This window comes from Schistocerca nitens, chromosome 4 (genome assembly GCF_023898315.1).
Source record: "Schistocerca nitens isolate TAMUIC-IGC-003100 chromosome 4, iqSchNite1.1, whole genome shotgun sequence".
In the NCBI taxonomy this organism is placed as follows: Eukaryota; Metazoa; Arthropoda; class Insecta; order Orthoptera; family Acrididae; genus Schistocerca; species Schistocerca nitens.
In genome coordinates, this window is record NC_064617.1 from 221,647,428 (window position 1) to 221,660,311 (window position 12,884).

General features: G+C 40.9%; 1 protein-coding gene across 3 annotated transcripts in view; it reads right to left on the reverse strand.

Moving 5' to 3' along the window:
* The window catches only part of LOC126251533 (retinol dehydrogenase 14), a 111,447-nt gene that overhangs the window by 27,537 nt on the left and 71,026 nt on the right, over positions 1-12,884 (reverse strand). The window contains exons 1-3 of one of the 3 annotated variants that reach the window (XM_049952037.1): positions 5,476-5,615; positions 3,505-3,682; positions 2,718-2,810 (exon numbers count right to left, since the gene is read on the reverse strand). In XM_049952037.1, coding sequence (XP_049807994.1) covers positions 2,718-2,810; positions 3,505-3,673 — 262 coding nt within the window. In that variant the 5' untranslated portion in view covers positions 3,674-3,682; positions 5,476-5,615. Of the gene's footprint in view, positions 1-2,717; positions 2,811-3,504; positions 3,683-5,043; positions 5,175-5,475; positions 5,616-12,884 lie in introns of those variants that run through there. The other 2 variants (XM_049952039.1, XM_049952038.1) reach the window with 2 other exon arrangements.

Here is a 12,884-nt window from a genome sequence, read left to right on the forward strand (position 1 = left end):
TGGAATAACCAGTCACTGTAGCATTTGAAAGAGCTTTAACAACTGAAGCAGTTGTGGGTAGATATCAGGAATGCAATGATATTCTTTTTTCCTGCTGCCTCACCCTTACAGAAGGATGTCCTACTCCCTTTTTAATCTTCAACCTATTGGTAGCACAGGCATTCCACCTCCCATGTAGGTAAGTACTGGCCAGCAATGTCTCAATCATATAATTTATTACGTCATTTAAATTGAGGTGTAACAACAGTGTTGGACAGAATTCTAGTCACCACGCAGCGGCAACATCGAGTCATAGAAGGCACAATGAAAAAACTGCTGAACTTTTAAGCTTCAGTACAAAAACTATCATTTTTTGGAAATAGGAAACACACACACACACACACACACACACACACACACACACACACACACACACACACAAAAGCACAACAACATGCACACATGTGCCGCTGACTTCAACTGTGAACTGCAACTGTGTGTGACATGAGCAGTAATCTAAGTGGGTGATGCAGGTAAGGAGCCAGCATAGGGCAGGAAGGGAGACGCATAGCAAGGTGGGGGTACAGAAAGATGTTCTGCTGAGAGCAAGCAGAGAAGTGGGGGGGACAAGATAGGGCTCCTAGGTGCAAAGGGAGATGGTGGCAGAAAAGGGAGAGGGGAGAAAGAGAGAAGGGGAAAAGACTGCAGGTGCACTGGCAAAAGAGAAGGCACACGTATCTAACTTGTGGCACCAACTGCAATACCTGACGTAATATCAAGGAACCAAATAAAATTATTTTTGAAGATGAGTATAAATTATACACACACAAAATTTTATTTTAAACCATTTGCATGGGGGCAAAACTTTTGCACAAATTATCCAAGATTACAGAGAGCATCATCTATCTGTTATATTGACACTGAAGTTAGTGTTTTAAGTCATGGTCTATTATCAGCTGCTGGCCCATAGAAGTGTCAAAGTTGCCAGTCATCAGTCTGTTAATGCTTAGCACAATATGCAAAATACACTCCTGGAAATTGAAATAAGAACACCGTGAATTCATTGTCCCAGAAAGGGGAAACTTTATTGACACATTCCTGGGTCAGATACATCACATGATCACACTGACAGAACCACAGGCACATAGACACAGGCAACAGAGCATGCACAATGTCGACACTAGTACAGTGTATATCCACCTTTCGCAGCAATGCAGGCTGCTATTCTCCCATGGAGACGATCGTAGAGATGCTGGATGTAGTCCTGTGGAACGGCTTGCCATGCCATTTCCACCTGGCGCCTCAGTTGGACCAGCGTTCGTGCTGGACGTGCAGACCGCGTGAGACGACGCTTCATCCAGTCCCAAACATGCTCAATGGGGGACAGATCCGGAGATCTTGCTGGCCAGGGTAGTTGACTTACACCTTCTAGAGCATGTTGGGTGGAACGGGATACATGCGGACGTGCATTGTCCTGTTGGAACAGCAAGTTCCCTTGCCAGTCTAGGAATGGTAGAACGATGGGTTCGATGACGGTTTGGATGTACCGTGCACTATTCAGTGTCCCCTCGACGATCACCAGTGGTGTACGGCCAGTGTAGGAGATCGCTCCCCACACCATGATGCCAGGTGTTGGCCCTGTGTGCCTCGGTCGTATGCAGTCCTGATTGTGGCGCTCACCTGCACGGCGCCAAACACGCATACGACCATCATTGGCACCAAGGCAGAAGCGACTCTCATCGCTGAAGATGACACGTCTCCATTCGTCCCTCCATTCACGCCTGTCGCGACACCACTGGAGGCGGGCTGCACGATGTTGGGGCGTGAGCGGAAGACGGCCTAACGGTGTGCGGGACCGTAGCCCAGCTTCATGGAGACTGTTGCAAATGGTCCTCGCCGATACCCCAGGAGCAACAGTGTCCCTAATTTGCTGGGAAGTGGCGGTGCGGTCCCCTACGGCACTGCGTAGGATCCTACGGTCTTGGCGTGCATCCGTGTGTCGCTGCGGTCCGGTCCCAGGTCGACGGGCACGTGCACCTTCCGCCGACCACTGGCGACAACATCGATGTACTGTGGAGACCTCACGCCCCACGTGTTGAGCAATTCGGCGGTACGTCCACCCGGCCTCCCGCATGCCCACTATACGCCCTCGCTCAAAGTCCGTCAACTGCACATACGGTTCACGTCCACGCTGTCGCGGCATGCTACCAGTGTTAAAGACTGTGATGGAGCTCCGTATGCCACGGCAAACTGGCTGACACTGACGGCGGCGGTGCACAAATGCTGCGCAGCTAGCGCCATTCGACGGCCAACACCGCGGTTCCTGGTGTGTCTGCTGTGCCGTGCGTGTGATCATTGCTTGTACAGCCCTCTCGCAGTGTCCAGAGCAAGTATGGTGGGTCTGACACACCGGTGTCAATGTGTTCTTTTTTCCATTTCCAGGAGTGTAGTTTACAATAGTTACATCTGCATACTAATGTTCCGCTTTGTTAATTTCATATTATGAAGAGCCTTCTTGATTTTGGGCTGTAAGAAAGAAGGTGATGTGTAAATTATCACCCCCCCCCTCCCATTTTTAATTCTCCGGCTTACAAAAAAAAAGAAATATGGTTACATTTATCATAAATTAGAATTAATTTGCCCAAACAGCTGTTTAAGTTTTTTACATAATGGAAGTACACACTAATGTGCAGTTATTTTGTATGTCTAACAGTGACATAATTACAGCTACAACTTACCACAGATTTTCTTTGCAACATCAATAGAGCGACATGCCATTATTACTCTTGCCCCTCTTCTTGCCAATTCAAATGCTGTCTCTTTGCCAATACCTGCAGGAAAAACAAAGGTAAGTTACAGTTATTTCAGTGATCAAACTAGTTAACGTGGCATAATGGTTACAACGTAAACCCATCTGAACGGTTAGAACCAATGGACTTGAACAAGAAAGAAGAGGACCATCAGTGGAAGCCGTCTATTTTGCAATGTCAAAAACTGTAATGTTCACAATTCCACCCCTGCATCCAGTGTGTGTGTGTGTGTGTGTGTGTGTGTGTGTGTGTGTGTGTGTGTGTGTGTGTGTGTTTTTCCTGTTATGTGTTTCTGTACTCCACACAATGTCCCACTATAGTTAACCGAGTGACTGCCTTTCCCTTACTTTATGAATTGCTCCATCCAGGAATTTCTATTATTGTTTCACTTATAGACGATATTATCCAATGATTTAGATACATATTTTGATAGGCAGATCTAAACATGTACCAACAACTTTGATGATAAATTTGAGAAATATTGAATCAGCAGTTTTCTGTTTCCTTGGATTCAATTTTTTCCCCAGCCAATGTTCATGTAAACAGCAGACAAGGGCAATTTTGGTGCTTCATATCTGCTATTGTACACTGTTAATGAGAAGAGCACATTCGGATTCTTTCAGATTTTTCAACATCGGTACAGGTTCAAAGAGCTAGCAATCTGACAAATACACAGTCTCTATCATTTAGTGCTTTTACTATTTCTAAATTTTACCTGAGTTGGCTCCTGTTATAATCACTGTCTTTCCTTCCATGCGTTTTGTGCTGGTGCAAACACCACATGTTACTTTTACATAAACCTTCAGTAAAAACAATCCAAGAATCAACAGAGCAAGTCCACCAAGCACAATATAGCACAGCACACAGGCACCACAAGGGAACATGTTTTACATCTGTTGGCAAAAGAAAAACATGATCATCACTCAAATAACCTGTCAGTCAGTAATTCAGCCAGTCGATAAACATTAACTATTGGGTGATGAAAAATAAAATTTAATGCACAACAAACAGATCTTCAAATTGGTAAAACATCAGATTAGGTCTTCAGGAATATGTTTAAGAAATAATAAATCTCATTTGCTCATAATTAATTTTTATCGTGTTTCTAAGTTGAATACGGAATATGTCAAACAGAAGGAATCCACTCAAGAGCTACGAACATGAAAGTAATGTAGCACTTAACAAAAGATATCTAGGCCTATAACAAATAAATTAATGTCCTTAATTACTATGCAATGGGAACGCACTCAGAAGCACTTTATGCTGAAGAAACTTGGTAACTGAATAAAATAATTATGGAAAAATTATAAACCACCAGAAGGTTATACTAAGAAAAATATCAGGCCAAGTTAAAGACGGAACAAATACAGACAACAAAATTGCACATTAGGTACACATTGGCAAAATAATAATAATAATAATAATAATTAAATACAGATGTAACTTAATAGGGAAAAGAAGACTTACTGTTAATGGGCTTACACATAGAACTGACAGTAACACTCAAGACAATTATATAAAAATTTCGTAAAAAAATCGGGGAAACAGTGGCACAGATGCTGCAGCCCCGTCCCCCCTCCCCATTTTGTAATCATTAAATTTCACAAAGCACCAACAGTGAATGCAACATAAATTTAAAAATGTGTTTAACTTTGCAGGTAGTTTTGACCCAAACATCAGGTCAGTTTTCAGAATCCACTGTTCAGATAAGCTGCACTACATGCCAGACTGTCATGACTTACACTACTAGTATTTAAAAAATTTAGACTTTTCACTAGAGGAGAAAACTACCACAAACACCTTTCAGGATTTGTTCTGTTCAAAACATACAAGTCAATGTTTTAATGTGACAATCCTATAATGTTTGTTGGCATGTGTGTGCCCAATTTAAATCCAAAGCCTCATGGTTGACAGAAACATATCATTAGGTCATCTGTTTTCTTTTGCACAGTTCTACAAGTCAACATATTAAGTGTGTTTCAAAAAACTGGGTACCAACTTTTGCTTGAATTGGTGCAATGATTTGCAGACATTTTAGCATAGGACCCTAAATGAATCTTGTATAATGTGTTCTGAGCTTACAACGGTACATATGGTGCAGATTTATAGGCTTTAAAGTAGGTCTGATGTCTTTGTGAATTTGTTCTTTTGTATCATTAGATAGAGTATACAACTTTTGTAATATTTCATTTGTATATTGTTATTAATTGCTAAGATTACTTTTCAACCACGATATATTATAAACACTAATTACATTTTATGATGGCAGACTTGGCTTTGTTATATAAAATTTACACATCTTTGTCAATCGGAATACAAAAATTGTAACGAAACCTCAAACACGCAGAACAAAATTAATCCAACTTGTAGACAGATGGTGTGGCCTGTGTTTGAAAGTGCCAGGAATTGCGTCCAGCCACGGCGAAATGAAAAAAGAGAAAAATTCTTCAAAATCTGTGCACACTTGTTTGATAAAAGCTATCAGCTTCATTACAGTAAAGCTCAATTCTAATCTGACATCCGCTCAATTCTGCAACTTTCGCATACAAACTTAAAATAGTGTCGTTTAATTAAAAAATTTGCGCGTTCTACCATCGTTTGAAGATGGTATCAAGCGTATTGTCACTACTCCTTATCGTACACAATATTCTGTAGTGAATATTTGTCCCTTTTTGTTCTCACTCACCAGTCAAAGATGAAAATCTGTCATCAGTCAAGACTTTAGGTTTCAAATCTTTTGTACATCCTTGTTATTGATAAACAACCAACGCCGCCAAGCGAAAGGCGTCTGTCGCTGTGTGACAGTTTTCATCTCATCTCGGTCACACATCATGACGTCACCACGATGCTGCTTCTTCACTGACCTGCTGTACAGAGTTGCGGGTCACCGACAATCGATTTTCGAATACGGGATAATGCGCACAGAAGTCGGGCGTTTAGAAACATGTTTTCTTGTTTTTAATGCTGTGACAAGGTAGTCAGATCTGTTTTGATTAACGTGGACACATAAAAATTTCATTTAGTGAGTGATTTAGGCTTACGTTTATAATTTTTTTTAAGTAGTACGGTATTTTACTTTTTTCCATGTTTCTCAAAAGTCAGCAGATTCCGTATTTATTAATACAGCTACAATTTCCGCTTACGCCTAAAAAACTTTGTTTTGAGGGTGTGCTGACCATTTCGACGTTGGTGCACAAACACTACCGCATCTAGATAATTCCTGGAAAAAGGTCCAAAACACCATTAAGGAATTCCTGCCACAAAATTGTCTACTTAAATTATTACCTATGGCACCCACCAGCTATTCTACAAATTACAATGATCTTTGCAACAATAGAACTTCCACTGATTCGAGAGTTTTCACAATAAATATCAATTCAACTGTGATACTTTGAGAGTTTCCATTGTAAATACTAGTACATCTGTAATTAAACGCGCAGCTTTTTCTCGATCGTTCGGTATTTTTTTACACGTACCGGTAATTTTTTGTGTGATAATGTTCGAGCTACTAATGTCGATGTTGTGTGTGTCACTGGTGGAGGGATGCTGAAAACAGAATCGTTTAACATTACGAATTTGGATGTATCCCATCATTAGTATGTCTGCGTATACGTGTACATTCACATTGTCAACAAGAAATTAGTGTCGTGTGGTTTTATTGGTTGAAAGACTTCCGTGAATAGTTTCACGTCCAAACCTGCAAAAAAAAAAAAAAAAACTTTGCCTCGTTACCACATTTCGTTGACGAAGCCTGTGGGTTATGTAGTAAGTGTAACTTTTAGTGTGTGTTATTGTGATATGAGCGTGTACACTGTAGCGCTCCCATAGTATTGTTGTTGTTGTTGATAATGATGACGATGATGATGGTGGTGAGAGAGTAGTGCTACATATAACACTCTGTAAAACAGAAACAAAGAAGCAACTTAAAACTTTGAACGTAGCTGCTAATGTTCAGTGACGGTGTCAGAATTATATTAGAACAAATAAGCCCTCGGTCACATATATTAAGTCAAAATTGACCAGGTTTCGACGCTACTATGAGCGTCGTCTTCAGAATTAAACTAACTGTTCTAAAACATATTAGGTATATAATACATTAATAAAATTAAAGTTTGTACTGACAGGAAAGAGATTCAGTACTTACAAGTCACATTTAAAAAAAACCTAAGCCGGAAAGGCGACGTCCCACGTCCCACGTTAGTCTCAGTCTTGTTGCAACCCTTGTTCACTGAAGTACGAGTGGCCCTTAGCGGCTTGCCATCTTATTTACAACTATTCATTACGTCGCCTTTCCGGCTTAGATTTTTTTTTAAATGTGACTTGTAAGTCCTGCATCTCTTTCCTGTCAGTACAAACTTTAATTTTATTAACGTATTATATACCTAAAATGTTTTAGAACAGTTAGTTTAATTCTGAAGACGACGCTCATAGTAGCGTCGAAACCTGGTCAATTTTGACTTAATATTTGTGACCGAGGGCTTATTTGTTCTAATATAAAGAAGCAACTGCCACCGTCCCATAAATGGTTCATCATATTACACAGGGGCGGTGGCAAGGCGGGGAACACATTTTAACAAAAGAACAAGAGCGGCAAATAGCTTACTATCTAAACCAATAAATATCATTTAACTTAAAATGGGCGTCTTATTATTTATTAATCTACATTGGATGTATATTAATTTACGAGTACCACTTACAATAATCAAGAAAGCTAAATATGCAGGGTATGTCCATCAACACTTAAACTGCTGACACCAGACAAAAACTTCGAAATCGCGGGACATCTTGGTCAAATCGTATTATTTTTCCGCGCACACACATTCTGTAGACACGTTTTTACCCTGAACTCCAAAACAGTTGACAAAAACTGCTTTAAGCAGCACCAAATTTTACCAATTTGTCGGTGGAGGACCCCAACTCTCCTTTTGTTAAGCGATATTTCATTCCCCCAAACCCACTCTCCCCCAACTATTAGCCCCCACCCCCTCTTCCCCGACTTCTAGAATCGCTCCTGATATTACATGCTGACACTCTATGAGCCACAAAACCCGTGGCAGAGGTATACAGTTTACTTACCACGGGCTGTAGCCGACATTGTCTCCCGCTGCCAGTCAAACAGTGATGATTATTTTTGCGCCTCTAGATTATCGCCAGGACGACTGCTATCATATTAGCGTGCGTTAACGGCATCAACTATCGTGGCACACGCACACGGTAAAAACGAAGATGCTCCATGTAGCATGTAGGAGAAAAGTAAGACACGGTCAGCGACCAATGATTAGAGGTAGCAGAATTTGCCGCCCTGCTGCGATCACGGACTTTGTAGAGATGCTGTTGTTGGCTGCACCGGATTAGCACGTTCGTGCAGAGATTAACAGCCATCCACAAAACAAAAAACTTGTATGTAAAGGAGAGGCCTGACAGAGCATTTACAAGACAAAAGGATCATTCTGACACACAGTCAGTCAGCAATCGTCCTTTTTTTAGTATCGGATACGGCACCGGTAACTGTTTCCGTGACCGAGCAGTTAGTTAATCATAAGCCTCGTACTACGGTATACTTATGAATACTACGTCCCTCTTGGTGCATAGAATAGCCGGCCGAAGTGGCAGTTCCGTTTCAGCCGCGCTCGCGAGTGGCCGCTATTAACTGTTGCGCTGCACTTCAGTGTTTACATTGCTGTACTTGTGCTTCGCCGAGTGCCGTCCGTCAGTTAATCTCCGTGTTCGTTCCTGTTCCTTGTGATCTGATCGCTCTTTCTGGTCTTGCTGCTGCTACTTGGAATTTTGGTTGTTTAACCGAAATTGCTTCGCTGGATTAACCATGGCTACAAACCTCAGGAAGAATACTCTGGTATTTGCTTTTGACAAAGAATCCCGTCCTGTTCAGCCGACATCCCTGGAAATAGATGACTGGATTACACAGGTAATTGGTCTAAATTCTGAAACCGTTCATACCTGGCAACTGGATCAGGAAAAATACTGTGTTTTTGTCAAGTTAATCAGTGCTTCGACTGTTGATAAAGTGTTACGAAAGTGGGGCTATGAAGTAGATTTTGTGCATAGAAATGGTTATAAAAGTAAGGTTTCCATCTATAGAGCGGACATTCATTACAAAACCGTTCGTGTCTTGAATCTCCCCATTGAAATTGAAAATGATAAGATTAAGGAAGCTCTTTTAAACTACGGAGACGTTAAATCAATTGCAAATGAAAGATGGTCGCCTCGCTTTAAACTGCAGTGTTTTAACGGGGTCCGCTGTGTAGAGATGGACGTTAAGACGAATATTCCGTCTCACATAACTGTTTGTGGGTATAAGGCACAAGTTGTTTATACAGGTCAGGAAGCTACATGTCATATATGTAACGAAACCGGCCACTTCAGACAGGAATGTCCGCGGCGAACTGTTGTGCTTAAAAGTAATTTGATACAGCGTCAGAAGCTTACATTAAATGATCTGTTACCAAAGAATAGCCCGGAACAACTGGTTGACGATGTTAACGCAGCGGGACAAGCTGATGTCTCCCTTCACGATAACAGTCAATTTCCCCCGTTAACAACAAAAGGAAACCCCGTTGCCACTACTCGTGAAACTGAAATGCAACCGAAAAAACGACCTCTGGACATAACTGATAGTTGTTCAGAGGACGAGCTGTCTTGTCCCTCTCCCTCACTTCGCAAGCAAAAACAGTGCGATGAGGAGGCAGAGGAACCTGAAGGCAAAATGCGAATGGAAACTAATGAACAGAAAGATAATACACATACGGTACCAGAAAATGAAAGGGGTGTAAGCAGCATTAATTTGCAAGAAACAATAGGTGCAGTAGCCGATTGCAAAGATCAGAATCTATCTGTTAATAAACAAATTCAGGGAGAGGATGCAAAACTGCAGTCTCCATTTGTTTCCCTCGATCAGAAAGTGAGTGAAATTAATAAAGAACGAGGAAGTGGTGGCCAAACTGAAATCACGGTCAACACCTCAGGGCAGGCGCCGGCAACCGAAATTGCTAAAGCGTCTGCTGCTGCTCCAGATAAGCCGCGAAGTAAAATACCGACGCAACCAAATGAGAATGTAGATCGTAACCAAGGGAAGGGAAAATCCAGTAGGGGCGACCCAAGCCCAAAGAATGTTCAGTCCGAAATGGTCGTACACGAATCACTGGAAGAAAAATCAGAAAGTTTACCAGGAAATCAGTCTGCTTGCGGTACAAGAAAAAACATCAGAAGTAGAAAAAAACGGGACAGTAACTAATAAACTGATTGAAGTGTTATTCCATGTTCAGCCTTCCGAGAAAACTGTTACAGCTTAACTGAACCCTGAACCACAGTAAACTAAATTAGTTCAACAAAACAACTACATAGTGACAGCACAATGACGCAATCTTATTCTGTCACCACTATAAACATAAATAAAATCACGACCGGTTTGAAATTATCGGCCCTTAATGAATTTTTGTACGAATCCGCGACTGATATTGCCCTGTTACAAGAAGTTCTAATTTCGGATTTGGTAATTCCCGGTTTTGTCAGTTACATAAATGTGTCTCCCGAAACAAGTGTTGGAACAGCTATTTTGGTAAGGGAAGGGATTACAGTAAGCGAGGTGGAACGACTGGAATCCGGAAGGGGAATAGGACTAAATATCTATGATGTGACTATCATCAACTTGTACGCCCCTTCAGGAAGTTCTCATCGAGCTGACAGGGCACGTTTCTTCAAGGGTGACTTGATATACTTGTTAAGGAAATCACCAAGACAGTTATTACTTGGAGGTGATTTTAATTGTTTTAAATCGAAAAGATCAGTTACCTAATTTTAATTTCTCAAGTGAACTAAAACAATTAGTTACTGGTTTAGAATTAAAGGATATATGGGAAATCAAATACCCCTCCACTGTTGAGTTCACTTATGTCACGGCAACATCACGTAGCAGGATTGATAGACTATATATTTCTAAAAATCTTGTAACTTCCGTGACAAAAGTAGAAACCATTCCTACGTACTTTTCAGACCATTCAAGTGTCTTAGCTTGCATAAATCTAACAAGACAGCCGGTTCGCCGATTCAAGAATCAGTGGAATTTGAACACTTCCTTGTTAGTTAATCATGATTTAGAAGATCTGATTAAAGAAACATGGGCAATATGCCTGCGAGCCCGTAGTAGATATGCCACTGCTATTGACTGGTGGGTTAAAATGGCAAAGCCAAAGTTGAGGAAAGTTCTTATTCAATACAGTGCACAGAGCGCAAGGGAAATGAAATGCACTATAGAGTATTACTATTCCGTTTTGAGAGATCTATATGATCAAGTCTCAGCAGGTTCCTCACTTCGGATAGCAGACATAAAAAAAGTCAAAGCCAAGTTACTTAATATCAAGAGAAGTCAAATGGAAGGGTTGAAAATAAAATCGAAGGCAAATTCGGTGTCAGCAGATGAAACTACTTCCCTATATCATTTAGTGAAGCATACGAAAAACGGGAGAAGGACTTTTATTGAAGAAATTCGAACAAAACACGGCACGATTCTCAGAACCCAGCAGGATATCATGGACGAGATTTATCGCTATTATTGCGAGCTATATTCTGTACATCAAAGTAGTGATGCTTCCTTGGAAGAATTCCTTGACATCCTAGCCCCACAGCTGACAGAAGATGACAACGAAAATTTTCTCGAGGTTGTCAGTGAAGAAGACGTGTATGAGACTCTGTGCGCCTCGCCACCAAAAAAATCCCCAGGACCGGATGGTCTGCCAGCGGAGTTTTACATCCGTTACTGGCCAATAGTAGGTGCGAAAATCACGGACATTGTAAATGAGGTTATTCAGGGTAAAATGATTCCGGCTGAGTTTAAGGAGAGTAAAATTGTTCTGGTGCCAAAAAATAATGGAAACAAAGATTTAAATAATTTTCGTCCAATTTCACTGCTGAATTCTGATTATAAATTAATAGCTAGAGTAATAAACAAGAGAATTTCATGCCTTACAGATAAAATTATTAGTCAACATCAGAACTGTGCGCAAGGCAGAACCATTTTTCAAAATCTAGCGGAATTCAGGGATATCATTGCAATAACTTCTGTAACAAACATAAAGTGTGCTTTATTGTTTTTAGATTTTTATAAGGCGTTCGATGTAGTAAACCATGAATATTTTCTACGGACATTGAAGAAAATAGGTTTCAACGATAGGGTTATACAGTTGATTAAGAACATAGCAACTGGAATAAATGCTAAAATAGCGGTGAATTGTCAACAATCCAGGCCGATGCAAATACAACGAGGTGTTCCTCAAGGAAGTCCTCTGTCCATGTCGCTCTTCGCAATTTCGCTAGAACCTTTCCTCCGACATGTCCATGCTACATTAAAAGGCTTAACATTATCAGGAAACAAAACAGTTATAAGAGCCTATGCTGACGATATAGGGGTCATTATAAGGAATAATGACGAGGTAACCACGCTAGCAACAGTGATTGATTCGTACTGTAGAGCATCTGGAGCCAATGCAAACGGAAAAAAAGTAAGATGTTAAATCTCAGAGGTTTTGATAATATCAACGTCGAGTGGGCAAAATTAGTCCGACAACATAGAACACTTGGGATCACCCTGACAGCGTGCCCTATGAAAATGACGGCTTTAAATTGGAAAGTTGCAGCAGATAAAGTGCAAGGAGCCATTGTAGAGAATTTAACTCGATATATGAACCAAGTTCAAAGAACACAGTATATGAACTCATGCATCCTTGCTAAGGCTTATTATACTGCCCAGCTGTTTCCAATACCGAGAATGATAGCGAGAAGAATAATGTCCAAAATCACAAAATTTTTGTGGAGAGGTGAAGTGTTCAGAGTACCTGCTAAAGTAGCCACTTTGGATCCTAAAAATGGTGGACTAGGATTAACTGATATAACGGATAAAGCCTCTGCTCTTTTTATCAAAAGGCAAGTTAATTTAATAAGAGACTCGCGAGAAAGCATCACCAGCCAACTTTTCGAGATCATTAAACCTCCAAGCCTGCTTCCCCCGATTGACGTGCAGAATATCAACAGTCGCTTACAACACGTGAGGATTTTCTATGTTGAGTTTAGTTATGTCAGTGT